General features: G+C 43.4%; 2 protein-coding genes across 2 annotated transcripts; one reads left to right on the top strand and one right to left on the bottom strand.

The window, feature by feature from the left end:
• Positions 1–4,156: 4,156 nt before the first annotated feature.
• On the top strand, positions 4,157–8,418 carry hapln3 (hyaluronan and proteoglycan link protein 3). The gene is made up of 5 exons (XM_029433973.1): positions 4,157–4,224; positions 4,979–5,122; positions 5,950–6,348; positions 6,612–6,914; positions 7,132–8,418. Exons 2-5 carry the CDS (start codon positions 4,990–4,992, stop codon positions 7,407–7,409), a joined length of 1,113 nt encoding a protein of 370 aa, XP_029289833.1. The 5' UTR covers positions 4,157–4,224; positions 4,979–4,989; the 3' UTR covers positions 7,410–8,418.
• A 1,098-nt stretch (positions 8,419–9,516) lies between these two features.
• On the bottom strand, positions 9,517–20,482 carry acanb (aggrecan b). Its single transcript, XM_029433404.1, is given in 21 exon segments — positions 9,517–11,373; positions 11,865–12,047; positions 12,229–12,373; positions 12,453–12,535; positions 12,647–12,805; positions 12,947–13,060; positions 13,616–14,702; positions 14,704–14,726; positions 14,851–14,958; positions 15,074–15,184; positions 15,289–15,582; positions 15,667–15,794; positions 16,031–16,205; positions 16,500–16,514; positions 16,516–16,701; positions 16,864–17,157; positions 17,541–17,668; positions 18,139–18,313; positions 18,469–18,852; positions 19,272–19,356; positions 20,375–20,482. Coding segments are annotated over 20 exon segments (3,963 nt in total). The 5' UTR covers positions 19,351–19,356; positions 20,375–20,482; the 3' UTR covers positions 9,517–11,281.
• Positions 20,483–20,873: the final 391 nt, after the last annotated feature.

Below are 20,873 nucleotides of genomic sequence, written 5' to 3'. Positions count from 1 at the left end.
TATTTGGCATTTTGCATGTTTGGTGGGTGCTAAACTTTCATCAGTGAGTAACAAAAAAATGGGAAATTGTAGTGTTTATTTGTTATTGCAGCTTATTTTGCCCTTTATCTTTTCATCAAGGCTTGAAACTGTCACCCTGAGCCCTGCACTTCACTCTCCTGTTGGTCTTTTATTGAAACCTTCCTCTTTAATCATTTCAGTCGCACCAAAAACCACACACACACACACACACACACACACACACACACACACACACACACACACACACACACACACCATTTGTGACAAACCTCTGTATGACGAGTCTCTGCTAATGACAGCGTGTGACTTCACACACTGACACGTTCACCTGCTCGGCTCTTCAGTCACACTGCACAAACATAAACACGCGCAGTCATCTCTTCCTCTTTCATGTGGTCACTCCGGGCTCCAGGTACGAGCTGCGCCTGGCCTCTCTGGACCTGAATGTTGCTGCTTTGCAGAAATTACACCCCTTCCAACGCCGCAGTTCAGACGAGCTGCTGGTATTTGAGGCCCCGGGCCAAAACCTTTCATCTGGGGCTTTGGGGAAGAGCCCTGGTCTGGTCTCTTCAAACACACTGGGAGATAATGGCTCAGGGGTGCGCGGGGAGGGCTGGCTGAGAGCGGGGGCGAGGTTTAGGAGCTGTTGATGACTTATCTTGCTGCCTCTTAAAATGTTATGTTTTCATTTAATTTAGGAATAAAGCAACTTTACTTTCTCCCTTAAATCCATAAAGCATCTTTTATTTTGCTGCATGGTTACTTGTTGTCTTGCGAGTAGAGCTGCACAATATATCCTCATCATCACCTTGTGAACATCGTGATTTATACTTAATGACATGCATACGGGTCGGATTTAAACCCGGGTAAGAACAGCCCTAATGCGTGGGAACCACCCCGGCCCCTGCACCATGAATGTTTTTACCAAATGTCATGGCATTTGACTTGAAACAACTGGTGCTTGAGGAAGAGTTGGCGATTATGAAACTCTGTAGCACTCATCCTCTTGGAACTATAAATTACATTACAGCCCAGTTTCATGGGAATCCAAAGTTGTTGAAATATTTCTGTGTCTGGACCAAAGCGGTAGACCGACCGACATACATTGCCGTCTCCAGAGAGATGCTAGTGTTGTGGCTTCAAAGGAAATCCCAGGCAAGGAAGCAATCCTAGATCCTAGATATTTAATTTCAAAGCACATATTTCAGATGGTGTAGGGGAAGAGGAGAGAGGAGTGAGGCGTTAGCTGAAACAAAGCTGTGATTCAGGGTGTCCTGCGTCAATGAGTGAACATACAAATATTCAAAACCTTCCCCCTAAACTGCAGCCAGAAATGAGTAAATTAGTTAATTTTTGTGACAAATGTGAAAATAATGTTCTTATTTTATGACTGTGTCCGATAATGTAACACGAATCATCATCTGAGTTTCCACACAGTGTAAGTTTGTTGGGAAGAACAAAATCAAATCGCTGTTTGTGGTAGAAGGAGCCACAGTCAGTAGTTGTGGGTTTGTGGATGTAAAGAAAAGAAAGTGAGGAGGAGGAGGAGGGGGTTCACTGGCACGAGGAGTTCAGCTTCGGGCAAACCACAACTGATGAGATGATTTGTCGTGATCCGGATCTGGGGTTCTGTGCCAGCCGTGACTTTAACATTAATGTTGACTGTGACTGTTTGCAAGGTCACATGAACTCAAGCCGAGGTTCAAGGCCCCTTAAGTTTAACAGAAAGTCAGAGTCTTGTGTTTTAAAGGGACAGTTTGGTCGTATGAGGTAAAGGCATGGAATTCAAAGCAATGTTCTGCTGTGTTTACGATGTATTCACCGCTCTACCTTTGAGACAGCAATACAGTCGATGTTTCCGGGAGGGAGCTGCAGCTTATCTATGCTCTTTCAAAGCCACCAGGCTCCATTGACAAAAACAGTAATTTGACCTCACAGAATCTTTTATTATCTACAGGAGGTAATACATGTCTATGGATAAGTACCTCATATAACCCCACTTCAAAAACATCCAAACTATCCCTTTAATGCAATTTTAGGTTTCAAAAAAAGAAGAGAATGATTGCAGAAATGTGGGAATGTGGTAAATAAACAAATTGTATCCTTGATTAGTGACCACTAAAGTGATTTAAAATGAAACCCTCAACATCCTGGTTGTCTTCCAGGGACTCGACATCCCTTCTGGCTGAAATAGTGGTGATCTTGGGTTTTTGTTCTGGCGGCTGGGTGTCAGTCAAGTCAGGAGAAAAACACCAGTGGCTGCAGAGGGCTGACCACAGAGGAAAGCCTTGCGTGCAGGACTCGCAGAGGCTCAAGACTTTACATTCGGGGGACTCTGAGTGTTGTGGCTCTTCTGGGGGATGGCAGACAAAGTCTCGGAGCAGCTTCAGGATTCACTTTGTGCTCGTGTCAGGAGGGCAGCTTCCATCTGCACAAGGACAGCCAGGCTTCACTCAGATATTCGGGCAGCAGCACATTCTCTCAGGCCCCAGCGGAGAACTGGAATTGCTCGTTTTCCACCACGACTGCTATTATTTCAACTAATGATTGAAATATGAGTTCATGTGGCAATATTTGCTGTGTTACTTGAGGCCATGGCAGAACTGGGGGGGCATGGAACATGCACGGGCAGCCTCAACGTACCAGGAACACAGAAGTTGGGAGAATTTAGACAATGCTCCTGTTTAAAAAGACAACTTTTACTCTTAACACTTGATACTGTTTTGCAAATAACCTTCAATGAATCTAAGTTATGAATAAAATGTGTTATTTTTCTTTATCGTCATCACATGCACGACATCTTACATTAAAGGACGTGGATTCTGTTTCTATCCAGAGCTTATAATGACAAATACAAGTGGAAAAACGCACGATATCCCTCGTATATGTTTTAAAACTCCAGGGTCAGTTCTGAGTTGTAAAGTACACCTGCATTGTTAACTGTTAATGAGGATTTTCCTCTGTTGTTAAATGGACTTGAACCTATTAAATATCAAGGTATTATGGTTTTCTTACATGAAGCGACATGTTTAAGCTTCATATTTGCACTTTGGATAAACTAGATGGCTAGACTAGACTAGATTGTCTTGCACATCCAACATTTGTTAAAAAAAAAAGAAGAAAAGTGTCGACACAAAGATCCTCAGTTGGGTTTGACAAAGGTGGGAAGAGACGGGGTCAAGAGACGGGTCAACTGTTTTGACCTGACCCCTCCTTGTTAATTTTAAACAATAATGCTTATGTCATTTAGTTTGCATCTGTGTGCAAGATGTGGTGTTAGTGTATGACAGGTATTGTAAGTAAAGTAGTAGTTAAATATCCCCTGTGATTGTTGTACTATTGTGTATTATATCATAAGATTATTTGTAGTAAAGCTATTTTTAACAATTCTGTATCACTGCCACAAAGGATTCTTTTTATTTTTTAATAAATGAATTAAGTATATTAATCTGTCTGGTTATTGTCTCTATTAATTGATGCTTGTTTTGTCCAACCAACAGTCCTAAACCTCTATCAGTGGTGAAATATAATTAAGTAAATTAACAATTACTTGTACTTTTATTTCCATTTTATGCTCATTTATACTTCTACATCTCACAGGCAAATATTTAACATTTTACTACATTTCTTTAATACTTAAATTACTTTGCAGGTTCAGATTATTAATACAAAATATAAATCACCTATACATTATGATGTATTATTATACACATGATTGCATCTCAACCTATAATATTTTATATATGATTCTGAAACGGACCGTTCTGCACAAGTACTTTTACTTATAGTACTTAAAGTATATTCTGATACTGTTGTACTTTTACTTATAGATTTTGAATGAGTATTTCTACACTGTATTGCTATGTTTACTCAGGTATAGATCTGAGCATTTCCTCCACCACTGAAAACTATCAAAATAAAACTATTACAATAATAAAAAAATAAAAACTTTGTAAATAACTCAAATGTGTAGTTAAGTGCAGTTCTTGAGTAAATTCCACCTTTATTGGCATCATTACTGTATTTATACTGATATATCTGCTGTAGGGGCTCGTGCATGATGAGGTCACTGTTCACTTCAAAGGGGATGCCTCGTCGCGTGACGTATTGCGCGCGCGCCCCTCTGAGTCCGGTGAGCAGAGAGGCAGCAGAGGATGAGGAGGAGATGAGCTGAGGACACGCTGCGAGGACAACTGTTTATCTGTGAGTGACTTTTTACCACTTTAGATCTTTTGTTTCCTGTAAACAAACTTTCAGACGGAAGATTTAAACTTCACGTTTTCGCTTTTTGTTTTTGTTTTAAACTGGCTGTTAAGTTTGAGAGCGGTGGTATAATTCAGTTAGTAAACAGTTGTGGTTTCACTTTATACTTCATAAAGCAGCACGCGAGAAAGACATTAAATACACTCGATAATTCTTATATTTATGGCTTAATTGAAACATGTAGGGGTTGAATACTTTAGAGAGGAGGAAGAAAATAAGTGAAGATATTAAACGTATATTACGGTTTGAACAATGACTGAGATGTGAAGTTAATAATCAATTAACTGTAGCTTATAATGTAAGAAGTCATCAAAAGGTATGATTGTATATAACATGTGTAGAACTCCAAAACGTTAACATTTATTTTAATTTAATTTGGTAACATTTGTAAAGATGAAACAGGATTTAAAAGACATTTTTTAATTCTAAAATTGGATTATCATTACTTCGTCGTCTTCTTTGAGCCATATTATAGTTATTTTGAAAAAGGCTAATTTATATATTTTTATTTTACTATTTCCAATCGGTGTGACAAACTATTTTTGAGCTTTAATTTAATTGCTTTTTTCCAAACAATCACCAGTATGTGATTGTTGTGACTTTTATAAATATAAATATATATATATATATATATATATATATATATAAATATAAATATAGAATAAAGAGCTCACACAGTATTTATTCCCTGTTCAGGACAGCATCATGCTCAGTCTGCTGCGCCCCCTACTGGCCGCCTGCTCGTGCCTGCTGCTGCCCGGCGGCCAGGCCTGGATCCCCGGGTACAACAATGGCTTTCACTACCAGGACATCAGCAATGGAAACGGAAACGGAGAGAGTAAGTCCTCTGTGAGTCTGTGTGTGTCTGAAAGAGAGGGCTCTGGAGCTTTGTGTGTGTTCTGCTGCATGTGTGAGCAATGGTGAACTGTTTAAGTAACATTGCAGGACTTTTATATGTAACAGAGTGTTTTTAGACTGTATTTCTGCTACTTTTACTCAAGTTAAAGATCTGAATACGTGTTCCACTTCTGGGTCTTGGACACATATCAATTGCATACTTCATTTGTGTACAACGCAACACCTGGATGTGTTGGGAGAAGAGAATTATAATTCATGGAGCGCAGACAGTCAGTTTTTTAAAACAGATTCTGTAGCACACTAGTGTTTTATTTACCAATTTCTTCTCTTAGTCCAGATATATTTATGTATATATATATATATATATATATATATATATATATATATATATATATATATATATATATATATATATATAGTAAATAATAGGAACTATTATTGACATTTGGAACCACTGTGCAGCTACAAATACAGGTTCATTGTTGTGAATAGTCCAGCAGGGGGCGCGCACACACACGGTGTGTTAATCCCCAAAACACCAAAGCAAATTCCTTGTAATTGAAAATCTACTTGGCAATAAATCAGATTGTGATTCTGGTTGAAGAGGTTCATTGTGTGATGGAAGATTTATAACCCAATACATCAACCACATCCTACGCAAGTACTCAATTACCTCACTCGCCAGGATTGCATTCACAGAACAGAAGTATTTCGCTTTAGTAATCCCATTAATACCAAATATAGAGAACACAGTTGAGATTCTTCTGCTGAACGTGTTGTATTTCTGGTCCTTTTGTCCTTCTCTAGTCTATTTTAATGGGGTTCGCCTCCTCGTGGAATCCCCGGAGCTTTCAGTGTCGGCCACCAGGGGGAGCAGCGTCACCCTGCCCTGTCACTTCCACTACGAGCCTGAACAGACCACTCCACGCAGGACCCGGGTCAAATGGTCGTGGCTGCCTGCCAACACCATCAGTGCACCTGTTTCCCCAGAAGCCCTCACCAGGGAAATTGAGGTCATGGTGGCCATGGGCAGCCGTCACCGCAGCTACGGCAGCTTCCGAGGCCGTGTGCGCCTGCGACGCTCAGCACCAGGTGACATGTCCCTGGTGATCAGTGAGCTGCAGCTCAACGACACGGGCAGATACCGATGTGAGGTGATTGACGGCCTGGAGGACGAGAGTGTGACGGTGGACCTCGAGATGCGGGGTGAGGTGTGTGTGTGTGTGTGTGTGTGTGTGTGTGTGTGTGTGTGTGTGTGTGTGTGTGTGTGTGTCTAATAAACAGCTGTATTACACAAGCTATACATTAGCATAAGAATTGAGTAAATGTATAATATGTTGAGTTCTCCTGCCTTATAGTGGTGACAGTAGTGAGTCAGAGTCTTGCTCACTATCACATTCATCACCATTTTATACATTCAGATCCAAAACACCAATTAAAGTCCTACTTCTCCTCCCCATGCTGTATAGGCGTGGTGTTCCCCTACTACTCCCAGAAAGGACGCTACCATTTTAACTTCTTTGGGGCACAGCAGGCGTGCAAGGATCAGGAGGCCACTCTGGCTACATTTGAGCAGCTCTTCGCAGCGTGGGAGGAAGGGTTGGACTGGTGTAACGCTGGCTGGTTGGCCGATGGCACAGTGCAGTATCCAATCAAAGCCCCGCGTGCCGGCTGCGGGGGGGTGGACTTAGCTCCTGGTCTGCGCAGCTACGGACAACGACACCGTCTCCTCTACCGCTATGATGCTTTCTGCTTCTCCGCCACTATAAGGGGTAAGTGTGCTGGACTGTTATAACGATGCGAGATGTAAGACGTCGCCACAAGTTTAGTTTAAAACGTAAAAAATGACAAAGACATTTATGTATTAAGTTGCGGAGATGTCTACTGAAATGTTGCTTTTTCTTCGGAGCATGTGGACAAGCATTGCAGCTTTTTAAACCTGGATATATCACTACATGACAACTCACTTATGATTCTCTCCTGCGTTAGGGACTGTGTACTTCTTAAAGAACCAGACCAAGTTCAACTTCACAGAAGCGGTCCAGGCTTGCGTAAGTGATGGAAGTCATATTGCCAAAGTGGGCCAGATGTATGCCGCCTGGAGGCTGATGGGGTTGGACCGCTGTGACGCCGGATGGTTGGCTGACGGGAGTGTCCGTTATCCTATCACAAAGGCACGAGCTAACTGCGGCCCACCAGAACCAGGGGTGCGTCATTTTGGGTTCCCCCCTCTGTACCTGGAATTTGGCGTCTACTGTTATCGGTAGATGCTTCGACACAGCTCTCCGGTTCAAAGCTCTGCTTGAGAAGTTAGCATCAGCTGTAGCCTGGAAGAAAATGAGCTGTTAGCCAGTTTGTTCATTTCTGAGGTATTTTGAGTCCATTTGGGTTAATCGCTCTCCACCTCCATAAAACTGTAACTAATCATCAATTTTAAGGAAAGAGAAGATACAAGCACCGCATACACTTCTAGTGGGTCATAAGGGATGATTTAGAGGTCTAGCTTTCGTACGAGTTTATACGTTGTTTTTTAGGAAAATGCTGCGTATTATACCTTTAAGTTAAAGTTAACAACAACCGGGCTGGGGAGAAAGAAACAGTGCGATATCTTGGCTAGAATAAATGGACTGAAATGTTAATATAATCTGATCGATACACTTTTATTGACTAAAACTGTACAAAATAGTTCTAATTTAAATCTAAAATGCACAGAATGCCTTTTAGTTGACAAAGGGAAGGTGTTCAGATAACCATCATATTCAAATCACTCCTGTCTTTCATCTACTCTGTATTTATCCAACAAACAATCACATTGTCTGTCTTCAGCCCTCCACAACATTTAAACATTAGATCTCGGGATCTTTACACTACAAGCGTACACTTTTGTGTTAAGTGCCTTGCTAAAGGGCACCTTGATGGTTGAGGGACTGGAGAGTGTTTCTCATTATGTTCCTGTCAGATCTTTCCAGCTGGCTCCTGATTGTATACTCACAAACTCTAAGTTACTCTTTCTGCCTTTCTAACACTGTGAAATGTACTGGAGTCTTTATGTGTCTCCTGAAATGTCTGCGTATCCTGTTTTATAAAGGTGAATCTCTTTTTCATGTTTCTGACTGACTAAGAGTAAGTCATGAGTGAGTATCTGTATTGTTATAATATTTAACTTGTTTACATCCCTTGTGGAAGAAGAAACGGTGTTTCATTACGTACATGTATCTTTTTTGTTGTTGCATCTTCTCATTTGTACTATTTTCTACAAATTAATAAAAACACTACTGTAAACATGTGAGGTACATTGAGGTTAAGCACACACTCGCAATCTGAGGGTGAGAATGTTTGCGTACAACGACGGCTTCAGAGACAATGGGCCCTGTGCACAGACATCTTTCCTACACAGGAGCAAGACAAAGAGTTGTCGTTATGCATCTTTTTGTAGTAAGAAGTTTGGTAATCTTCTCATAGACTTGTATACAACAGGACTTCTTTTTGCAACCAGCAGAGTCGCCCCCTACTGGCCATTAGAGAGAATGCAGGTTTCAGGCACTTCTTGTTTCAAGGTGCGACACAGGAGTGCCAGGGTAGAGAGGTGAGATGGGTAACTGACCCATACAAACAGCCACTGTATGTAAACAGCGTCGCTCTGTCTGGGTGCGAGATGCACTTTTAGATGAGTGGGGTCAAACACGTCGCTACGCCCTCCTGCATCCGGGTGTGAACAGAAGTCCCAGTGATTATATGGCCAGAAGGTTTTTATAAACACGTCCTATTTACACCTGCTGACCAAACATGAGTGGACACACACACACACACACATAAACACCCACAGGGATTACATGCCTGCATGCACACATCAGATTACACGCATGTGAGACTGTGCAAACCTGCAACCACACATGTATTTATTTACATACAGGGCTACACACACACACACACACAGCAGATCTGTTTGCGATGATGAAGGTGGTCGCTGTAGAAGGAGCTATTAACGGAGTTTTTTCACAGTTGGGTTTCACAAGAAGGTAAAACAAACTAAATGCCAGGTTTGTTCCTCTGACTCGGAGAGTTCACCTCACGTTTAACAGCTGCAGGGAAAGAAGATAAAAAGTAATAGCTTTGACCACAATAATTTCACAGAGACAGATGATTCCAAGTTTTATTTGGTACAGCACAGTACAACATACTGTATGTTCACATCAGGATTCGGGATCTGAACAAAGTCACAACAGACGTGTCCGTTTGTAACATCACACACAATTTGGTTTTATTTGTCTGAAGATAAATCTGTTTGTTGAAAAATGAGCTCAATATTTGAGCAAGTTTGCAGTTTCACTTTGTGGCGTCATCACTCTCACTCATCCACTTTCATATTCTGTAGAGTGTGTGTGTGTGTGTGTGTGTGTGTGTGTGTGTGTGTGTGTGTGTGTGTGTGTGTGTGTGTGTGTGGTTGCTGTTTCAGAGTTGTAATTGATATGTTAGAAGTCAGATACGGACACGTAAGTTAGAAGTATCTGCTCTGAGTTGAAGAACTAATCTTGACCTTTTAAAGGTCATGGTCAACGTTTTATAACCTCCACCTTCTCTTCCTTCTTTCTCATAATATTTGAAATAATTTCTGCTGCTTTCACAGCTTCTTTTCCCTAAAATTGTGTCATTTTTGTAGATAAATTTTGCATGAAACACACCCAGGAACCTCCACAAAGATGTCTGAGAACGTTTGTGTCTTCTTATGCCGGCTGTCCAAATCCAAAGTCACGCCCACTTGTTTAGTATTTCAAAACTAAAACTCAACAGCTAATTAAACTGACAGATTGATGATGAATGAATCAAACAATGAGCGTGTCTGCTCTGTGTAAGTTATTGACAGATCCTGCTGTTCAGAGAATATTTACAGTGAGAAACGTCATTCACTCAGCAAACACTGAATCTCATAAAAGCGTGATTCTTCCATCAGATGGTGCAGAAACAAATCATTGATTGCTTTTGCGAAGTCACAAATATAAACCCCAACCTGCAAAAAACTGGGTGTGGATCTTTTTTGCAACCTGGTCCAATTCCGCGTCACACTAGATCTCACTTGTTATAAAGTATAGTTTCCTTCCGCAGCTACAGATGAGGATTGTTTTTCTTATGTTTAAGGTGCACTGGATTTGAATGATTAGCACAGAAGTGACTGAAGACTCCCAAAAGTGCATGAGTGCTGATCATTTCAATCCAGGTCTGTTGCAGTGACTTTATTCACGTCTTGAACTTGGATTTCTATATTCATCATCAGTTGGAACAGCTCAATCATTTCAGTATATCTGATACTGTGGTGTTGCTCAGAGGCTCTCAAACTTTAGGTTTGTGACGAGATCATTCGAGGTCTTTGAAAGATGGAGATATATTGCACCGATGTATCATCTTTTCAGCCTGCTTTTACTCATATTTGGGATTTTATGCAATACTGTAAGCCTCAAGGCTCGATACTTCAAATACAAATAAGATCTAACACCTTTCTCCACAGTGTAGGTTAAGAGGGGCAACGTGCTCATTGCTGTATTTTAAGGGGTGACAAACAAAAAGTTTGAGATTCACTGTCTTTGCCTATAATGTCTTATTTCATCCGTCTGAAGGACACACTTGTAATCCTTAGAGACCAAATAAAAACTACTTAGAAACACAGATCTAGAGAAATACCCTAAAAATATAGCAAAGGTCTATGAAACAATGTGTTTGACTTCAGAGAATCCAGCTGCAATCGAAAACACTCCTTTTATTGGGCTGTTTTGTCTTTGTGTGTCACTCTAAAGCCTCTTAAATCACCATTTTATCCTCCTTATTTTGTGTGCAGTGCTGGCAACTGGATGCAGAAACTTTCATAATGTGCATTGAGATAATGCTTCCGAATACTAGATCACAGCTATAAATTAGACAGTATAAATACATGGAAGAAACTGCCTTCAGAAGGTGCAGGGTGACACTCCAAAGATCCAAAACATCAGTCAATTACACCATCACTGTCTAAATGTGCTTTAGTGTGTGTGTATGTACATGGTGGGGAATGTTATCTTTTTGGTCGGGCATTTGCATTGGTGTTCATGCTTCTTTACAAGAGGGGGGTCCTTTGTGGCTCTCTGTTGTATGTCCTTTTCATTCCTGCTCAGAGCAGCTTCCTCTGTTCCTGTTGGCTCCTGACCCCTTTACTTCTTCTCCTGAGGGATCTTTTGTGTAGCCTGTTACTGTTGGCGCCGGCTGGGGGAGAAAAGGTACGCATACTGATGACATCAGGTAAACATGAGCTGCCAATAAACTTATAAATGAGCCTGAAGTGAGTGGTGTGGCTAAAGGATCCATTTCAAGTGCTCCCTTGGGCACCTCTTCATCAGAGTGATGTTGAAGTGTTAGCTCTGCAGGAGGTGTATTTCACACGCTTTAGGTTTGCGTCAAGGTTTAAATGAAGTGGATTAAAAACATGCATTGTAGCCGAGGGGTTCAAGGCATCGACAATGAACTGCAACGTCCCGGGTTTGAGTTCAATCAGGGACCTTTGTTGCATGTGTATCACATACTTTGTGATATATATATATATATGTATACAAAGACTTCATCTCGGACTTTAAGAAACTGAGATTGTTCACTATTTTCTGACAATCTAGTTAACTAAGCTAAACTTGCATGTTATTGTTTTAAGTTTTAAATGATGGATGGTAAATCCGTATGTCAGCCTTCGCCTGCAAACTCACCTTCTGTACATTCCACTTGTGGCTGCTCCCACTGTCCGTCTGGCATGCACCGTATGACGGGCAGGTGGCGCTGTGTGTAGCCTGCATCGCACTGGTAGCGGACTATAGAGTCGACGGGATAACGCTCTCTGCCGCTGCCCATCTGCCGGCCGTGCTCCACCTCAGGGGGAGCGCCGCACGTGGCTGAAAAACAAGACAACACGAGTATATTAATAAACAAATAGTTAAGTGTTACGAAGCTCATCTTGGTTAAGGTTGCTGGTTCACACACAACTGTTCCACATCCCAAATAAAATTTCCTTTTGAGAAATAATTCCCTAAATCACTTCTTGGACAGACACATATTCCAACCCAGTAAGCTTACCAGGTCCAGTCTTGCAGGTGAAGGGAAGGTGGTAGTTGCAGGGCACGTCGTTCCACTGTCCACCCTCGTGCCAGATCATCACCACACAATCCTCCTCAGAGTTGAAGTAGTTGTCAGGCTGGTTGGGCCTCCAGTTCTCAAAGGTCTAAAGAAGATACAAAGATGATGAATAAATACATAAAGAAAAGTAAAATAATGTTTAGCTGTTAAGCAACCAAACTCACCAGAGGACTGCCGTCTGTCCAGCGGAACTCATTCTGCACATCTCTGTCATTAAGTCCAATCCACTGGTAGTCCTGGCCATTCGCTGCATTGCAAAGAAAAACAGATTTTACCAGCTAGACACACACACACACACACACACACACACACACACACACACACACACACACGCACACGCACACACATTGCTACTCACAGTTGACAAACTGCTGCTCCTCCTGGGAGCCGATGCTGACCAGGTGGGCGTTGACCTCCAGACAGCGCTGCTCAGCCTCAGACCAGGTGTCTCTCTCCGCAAAGTGGAGGTAACAGCTTCCCATGAACTCCAGCCAGCCCTCTGCACAGCCCTGCACAGCTACACACACAAACAACACACATCAACACATTTGGACAAAAGCATAAAATATGGAATTTCTTTATTGGTTTCTGGTTTTCTTTTTAGCTAAATGGCAATTAAGAACAATGTGGTGTTTGTTTTGGTAGTTCGGCGACTCACGCGTTGAGCAGTCTTCACCACTGAAACCAGAAGGACACTGACACACAGCGAGCTCTCCCTGCACAGAGCAGGATCCTGAACCGCAGGGGTTTGGATCACAGGGGTCTGCAGAGGCTGACAGCAGAGAGGAAGAGACATTACATTATGACTGATTATGTTGTTCATGAGTGGTGCTGTATCACAAGGACAATTGCTCAGATAATTTAGCTCCTTTTGACCACAGAACTTTCCCCTGGAAATAGGATCCTTTTGAGGAACTGCAGTGGCCGGGGTCTTAACTAAGGTCTGGAGACATTAGTGTCCCCCTCATAAGGTCTCTGGTCGGGGGGGTAGTACCTTCCGAAAGTTCAGGAACTTAAGGGTAGGGCTTTCAGCGCTGAACATTTCTGATTGGTCGAGTATTCAGAGGACGACATCAACCGCCATCTTTAGTAAAATCTTAATAAATATCACTTTATTATGTTTTCAGCTGAGACAGACCAATGTGACTACCAATGTGTAGACTAGGGTACCAAGGGTAGACTAGGGTTGGAGACAACAATGGACTAAAGTAACCTTTTAGTTCCTTGAAAGGTAGTTCAGGAAACTTTGGGTGGAAATGTTGAGCATGTATGAATGGCAGCTTTCTTGGCCTTTATAAATTAGTGTGATAAAGTATGAACCACATACCTTCCACTACTTCAGGCTGCTCCACTACACCAGGGGTTACAAATGACACTGACGGTGCTGTGGTTGGGCTGGTGTAGGCTGCGTCTGGAGTCACTTCATAAACTGTAGGTCCTGCACGGCTTTCCTGATACTCCTCCCCAAGTCCTGATTGGTCGAGACTGGCAATGTACTCAGGGTGAGAAATCTGAGATCCAGGCGGTAAGGTGATGCTAAGCTCCTCAGCGATCGGTTGGGCTCCACTTCCTGAGAGATGCAAGCTTTGGTGGAAAGTGCCACTGAACTCATGATGGATCCCTGACCCACTCCCCTCCCCGCTGATCTCCACCACCCCACGGCCCTGCTCAGGATGGCGTACCTGTGGCGCTACGGTCACTTCCATCATGTCATTGTCTGTTAGGTAGATGACGTCACCACGACGCAGAATATAGTCCCCAGAGGCAGAACCGCTGCCTGAGACACCAGATGGAAAGCCGCTGTGGAACCCGGATCCAAAGGGGCGATATCCAGACACTTCCTGCTCACCGGACGTCTGGACTGTCAGGTCAACGCCACTTTGGTCGACAAATGAGATGCCAGAAAATCCCCCGGAGCCTGACCCGGACATACTTCCAGATCCAGAAGTACTTGACTCCAAGAAAGCCCCACTGGTATCAATGCCTCCCTGGCCTAACTCCTGCGCAATGGGTTTTTGGTGAGTTTTTGACACCTCCTCCATCTTCCCATCCACCATGATGATCACAGAGTCTCCACCACTACCACTAATGTCCCCACTTCCGCTTGTGAAACCTGATCCAGATACACTAAAGCCAGAGTGTTGTCTGTCTAATCCCTCCCCAGATCCAGATGCACTACCCAGTTCTCCAGACGTGACGATGACAGCACTTCCCCCTTCTGCCTCCTGCGGACCTCCAGAGGCGGACTGATCCCCGGAGAAGACGTCAGTGCGACCACTGAAGATGACGTTCTGTCCTGAACCGGAGGCGTCACCACTGGTGCCGGAGGCGCCTGACTCCCCTGACATCTCCCCTGACATCTCCCCGCTGGCTGAATGATCAGCTGAACCAGAGCCGGACTCATCAACATAGGACGACTTGAGGTAAAATGGGACTCACTGGGGGAAATATTAAAAATAATCAAGAGTACATTAGATACTTTGTTATATCTTGTTTAGCAAAGTGAAATGTTGTGTTTAGCTTTATTGACAAAAGACAAAAGACTTTTTCCAGTTGTCTTACCAGTGGGAGCAACATGATGCGTTGTGACGGTTGTCTTGTTGATAAACTCTTCTATTTCGGTAATATTTACACTGGCTTCAGTTTCATTGTACTGAACAGTAGTTTCAACTAAAAACAAGAGAGATAAAAACATCAATGATAATATTAAATAACTACTTTAGCCCATTTTAAATAATATAAGACCATGTGTTTTGAGAACTATTAAAACTTTAAGTTGTCTCACCTGTGGGAGCAAAGTGATCAACTGTGACTGTTGTCTTGTTGATCACATCCACCGTCACGATCGTCAGAATCAAACTGGTTTCATTTTCCACGTGAACGACAGGAATTTCAGCTAAGAAAAGGTAAAATGAGTTAAATCAGACTTTGGATGGAATAAGTGATGCTTAAGAAACTTTAATTGTTTCCCTTTAAAATCTAGATGTAACCCTTCCCTACCTTTAAAACAATAAGCGTCGTAGCGTGAGTGCTCATCAGGAAATCCTGTCTGGTTGGGGTAGGCGTAGATCATGTGGACCCCAACCTGACCGCCTCCGCAGTGGGACCTGGGGGTCGTGATGGGGAAGCGGACGCTGCGGTCCATCAACCAGCCTGGACGGCACTTGTCGAGCCCTTGGTTCCAGGCGGCAAAGAGCTGCCCGGTGGTGGCCAACGTGGTGTTGAGTTTCTGACAGTGCTGCACCGCCTCCTCATAAGAGAAGCTGTCATAATCACTGGTGAAGAAGACCTCGCCTGGACGAAGCATTCACAGACATTCAGAAGAGTTCAAACATGTCACACACAGTAGATAGATATTAGAGAGAGTGGGCTTCTCACCTCGCAGACGTTCCACGTAACAAAATACATCGTAGTGTTCGCTCGCTGGTCTCAGGCCGTAAGATCGGACTCCTGGGAGGTGTGGCAGATTACCAGCACAGTTATCTCTGGGTGACACGATGGGATACCTGAGCATGAAAGAGGATGTTGGTACAGTTTATTAAGGCTTTGCTTTGGCTTAATATTCCTCCAGGAACCAGCGATTTTAAGCCCTGGAGTTTAAAAACATATATTTTATTATATTCTCATTTCTAGAATAGCAATCAAAATAAATCATATCAATTGAAAATCAACTCAGTGCACTTTGTGGGAAACATATTGTGTATATTGGTCTATCTTCATTCTACCCATGCCTCCTGCTCACCTGACAGTCTGGTCGCGGAGCCAGCCAGCGTCACATTGGTGCAGGCCTTTCTCGAAGGCTGCCTGCAGCTGCTGGACGCTGGCGATGACGGCCCCAACACTCTGGCAGGCCTGCTGAGCCTCCACGAAGGTCAGAGTGTACCGACCGGTGATGGATCGGTAGTGGAACACCACACCTGAGGAATGAGCGGGAGGGAAGAGGAGAAACACAATAATGTTTTTTATGTGGCCACTAAATGATCTGCAGGCATGAGAGGGTTTTGTGGAAGTGGTTTGTTTAGCAATATTTAAGTAAAACTACACATTGAACAAAACATTATCCTCAAAGGCAAGACTTCCAAGGGGAATCCTCCGTCTCATTTGGGGAAGAGCCCCCTCAGAAGGATACACCCTTTGTAGAAATGTATTCTCACAGTTTTAAGAAATATTCCAAAGGGTTTTGTTATTGATCAAGTACATAACCAACGTACCTGTGGGAGCCATGGCCTCATCTATGTCTGTCACACTGGGCGGGACGGGCAGTGGGGAGAAGATGTCGACATCTCCACCCTTGATCTCCTCTCCCCCAGGTGAGAGGGTGAAGCTTGGGTGCATCCCAGGGGCGGGGCGTCATGCGGATGATGTCTGGGAAAGGGGTGGTTCTCATGGGCACAGCGCTGGCATCCTCGCCAGCTGAGGAGACATGATTGCATAATTACTTGATTTGATTTTTAAAGACATCCACACAAAAATAACGTTATTACAGAACTGCTATGAGTTATTATGTCAACAAAGAAGCTCCCAGAATGCACCGAACATGTATCTCCAGGTGGATTGTCCTCATGAAGGACTCACCTTGGAAGCAGACAGCATCGTAGCGAGTGTCTGGGTAGGGGTATCCTGTCTGGTTGGGGAACAGGTAGACGGTTCTCACTCCCAGGAGCCCCCCTCCGCACTGAGGCCTGGCGATGTTGATCGGGTAGCGTACACTTCTGTCCGCCAGCCAGCCAGCGTTACACACATCCATGCCATCCTTCCAGGCCAGGTAAAGCTCTCCGGTGGTGGCGAGCCGGGAGCCGAGTTTGGCACACTGATCTCCTGCTTCATAGAAGCTAAACTTCTCTACAGACATGGAGTAGAAGACCCTGCCTGGGAGGAGAGAGGAGAGAGAGAAATGGATGAACACATGCACATTACCTCGTGCCGGCTCCCCGTTTGTTTCAGGATTCATTTTGAGATGTTATTGTTTACCTACACATTATTAAATGTGGTCCGACCTTTTACAACCATATGTCCCAACAAGGGCACTCAGGTCAGCTGACCAGTTGTTCCTTGTTGTCCCAAGATTGAGGCTGAAGCACAGAGGAAATTGTGCCTTTGCACTCGTACACACAACTTTATTCTCTGTCGTTTCTCTACAGTATTGTCCTTTTGTCTTTTAAATTGGATGACGTTGTACAGTTGTGTATGTACTAGAGAGGTTTCATGTGGGTCAGGCAGCTTTTGTTGCTACCCATGTTAGCTGTGTGTACCTGAAAGCTTCTCGGCAAAACAATACACGTCGTAGGTTTCGTTGGCATCTCTCACGCCGTAGGTTCTCACGCCGGGGAAGTCCTCCTTGTCTCCAAAGCAATGCTCCCGCGGCTCACGGATGGGGTACCTTGAGAGGTCAAGAGAGACGTTAGTCAGCAGATGAACTTACATGGAAGGTCAGTACCAGTTTTGTATTGCAAACGTTTGGTATGTTAAAGACATTTGTTTGTTTTATATTATCGGAGTTAGAAAAGACACAATGCGGGGTTGCCTTGGATAATTTGTCAACCGTTCCCACTTCAGCAACAACTACTGTAGGCAGGAGTGGATTGAACTTCAATCTTCTTACAACTACGTCCCTCAGCACCATGAATGCCTTTGAGGAGAGACTGTCTGGAAGTGTGATTCCTCTCCATGACAGTAGACTTTTCATCCCGTCTTAAAGTGTGGCTATTCAAGACATGGGTTTGAATCTGCTTGGTAAATTAGAAACTCTTCATTGCTCGTAGGTGTGACTGTACATTAGTTTGATGGCGACCTGTCCATAGTGATCAGTATGAGCAGTTTAGAAATGACGGATGGATGGATGGACACTACCTGACAGTCTGATCAGAGAGCCAGCCAGCATCACACTGGTGGTATCCGTCATCGTAAGCAGCCTGCAGCTGGGCAGGAGTGGCGATGGTGGCGCTGTTCTGGGTACAGGCGGCCTTCGCCTTCTCAAACGTCAGGGTGTAGCGGGTGGTGATGGCTCGGTAGTGGAACACAATACCTGTGAGATACGGAAAGAGATAAGAAACTGTTATAACTGTGGATGCTTCGGATGCTTTTTTGTACTCAACCAAACACCAAACAAGAGGTGACGTCTGCAGAGGTTTAAACCTGCAGTCAAGCCACTAAGAGGAATGAAGTGTTTCTGTGTCCTACCCTGAACCTGAACGTCCACAGAGTCATAGTTGTCCTCGATGCCGTGCATCACCTCGCAGCGGTAGGTGCCAGAATCTTTTGACCTCAGCTCTGTTATCTCTAAGGTGGCATCAGTGGGCACCAGCGGGTAGTTGATCATCGTCACTCGGTCCAAATACTCTGTCTCCACTTGAATTTTTCCCTCAGCTGCCACCAGGATCGTGGTGACCTTCTCCTTGGAGACGTAGCTCCATTTGATTCGGTGGGAGAATGGGGCGCCGGTCGGGGCTCCGGGGTCATTGACTGTGTTGTCCTGGAAGTAACACGGCACCACTACTTTGCTGCCCAGCAGAGGACGGAGAGGCATCGCCATAGGGATGCTGACACGCAATGTGCCATCCAATTCTAGGGTGAAGAATGGTTGTTCGTCTTTTTATTTGTTAAACCCTAATATATAGTGCATACACACACATTTTCAAACACAGATAGGAGCAGAACTACTTTATAATATGACATAGAAGAATTCTGGCTTCTTGCTTGAAGACAATTTGAAATCTTGACGAGGAGAAAATAAAGAAAACTGGTTTAAAACAGACAACAAAAGTCTGACTTGGCTAATATCAGCAGCATATTTACTAAAGTTCTTATCAGATTGTAGATTACACAGAAGATAATGACAGAACTGACCTTTTATAAATGCATCTTAATATTCATTTCCAATTGTCTCCAAATCAGGTTTCCAAATGTCAGGAGACGGGAGTTCAATTTGTATACAATGAAGATGAAGATGAAGATAAGAATCAGTCTCATAAATCCACACTTACCGTCATGGTTTTCAAGCTCAAACAATACGGTTGCGGAGATGAGGGGCAAGGACACGCACAGCAGAAGCAGGGGGGTCATCGTTACCTGGAGAAATACCAACATCACTTACTGATCAGAAGTTGGCTGAAGTTAGCACACAAAGAATAAACAGAGTATATAGAAGGGATGTGAAACTGTCTAAGTTCTCTTTAACAGAAATGCTGCACTGAATGAACAGTGCAGTTAGTGTTGTGTTGGTTTATTATCATTTCCTCTGCCCCTGAATGCCACTGTGTACGCCTACATTCATATTCCATTCCATCCAGGATACTCGTTGCATTTGGTTATTACGTCATTACCTCATTGGATAAAATGGAAAGCGGACGTCAAGACTCTGCAGTATCATTTGGAAATACCATACATGCTCGCTGAAGAATGAAAGCCCCTCTGTCTCCAGGCGCAGGAAATGTCTTTAGTACTCAAATTAAGTTCAGGCTGAGAGGGAGAAGTATGATTCATTCATTGCTAATGCTTTTCCATTTGTGAATGTGGAAATTAGGCTTTTTTTCTCCACCTTACTGGCTGTTCTTTCTGTGTCTCTTTGTCTGCTTAGATACAGTATTACAGTGTCTGTGCATGTATGAAAATAGAATCGGCTGCTGTCAAATAAAAAAAACAGTAAGTCAGTCAGTCCATCTCTTTGGTCCAGACTCAATGTCTCGACAACTCTTGAATGGATTGACATGAAGTTGTCGTACAGACGGACGCCTGCTGTACTTATTGTGGTTACTGCCACTTCTAGCTAACATGCTTAACTAAGATGATAGACATCTGAAATATTTGACCTGCTAAACATGTTAACATTGTCACTGTGCGCATGTTAGCATGCTGACATTAGCATTTAGCACAAAGCTCCACTGGCCGTCGACTTTGTTTTGCTTTTTTTCTGTTTTCTGTAAATTTTCATTGAAAGACACACACACACACACACAAATTGTATAGCTCCTACGGTCTAAATGTTGATTTAGGGTTTATCTATTTATTTGGTCAAATCTGACCAAGCATATCATTAAATATCACCAACTTCCGTCCAAAAACATCAGCTCCGCTATCACAAACCCACATCTGTCAAACCCCGATTAGCTCATTGCTTATTTTTCTCTCAGCTTTCCAATGCTCTGACGTGTGGCACAGTGCAAACGTACGAAACCGTTGAAAGTCCCAACTGAACCCTCATTGTGCTGCGTTCACAAGCCCCAGGATGGGCTGCAGAAAGCACCCGGATCATTCCAAACTGCCACACAGAAACATTTACAACCAATAAACCTGCAGCTTATGGTCACAAAACGTTTGCAGTCACTGGCCTGAGGTTGACAGCCTGCTGAAAGGCTAAAAGAGATCTGCAGTGACCTTTTGAATTCATATATATTCACTGTAAAACACTGTTAGACTATACTATACTGTACTGCTGTGTGTGTGTGTGTGTGTGTGTGTGTGTGTGTGTGTGTGTGTGTGTGTGTGTGTGTGTGTGTGTGTGTGTGGGCGCAGCTAGCATTCTCAGAGTTCCACAGATCCAGTACAGTTGGACTAATATTTGCCCCGCTGTCTAAAATTTGTCTGAG

Source organism: Cottoperca gobio, chromosome 6 (assembly GCF_900634415.1).
Source record: "Cottoperca gobio chromosome 6, fCotGob3.1, whole genome shotgun sequence".
Taxonomy (NCBI): domain Eukaryota; kingdom Metazoa; phylum Chordata; class Actinopteri; order Perciformes; family Bovichtidae; genus Cottoperca; species Cottoperca gobio.
This window is presented reverse-complemented; position numbering and strand designations above follow the sequence as displayed.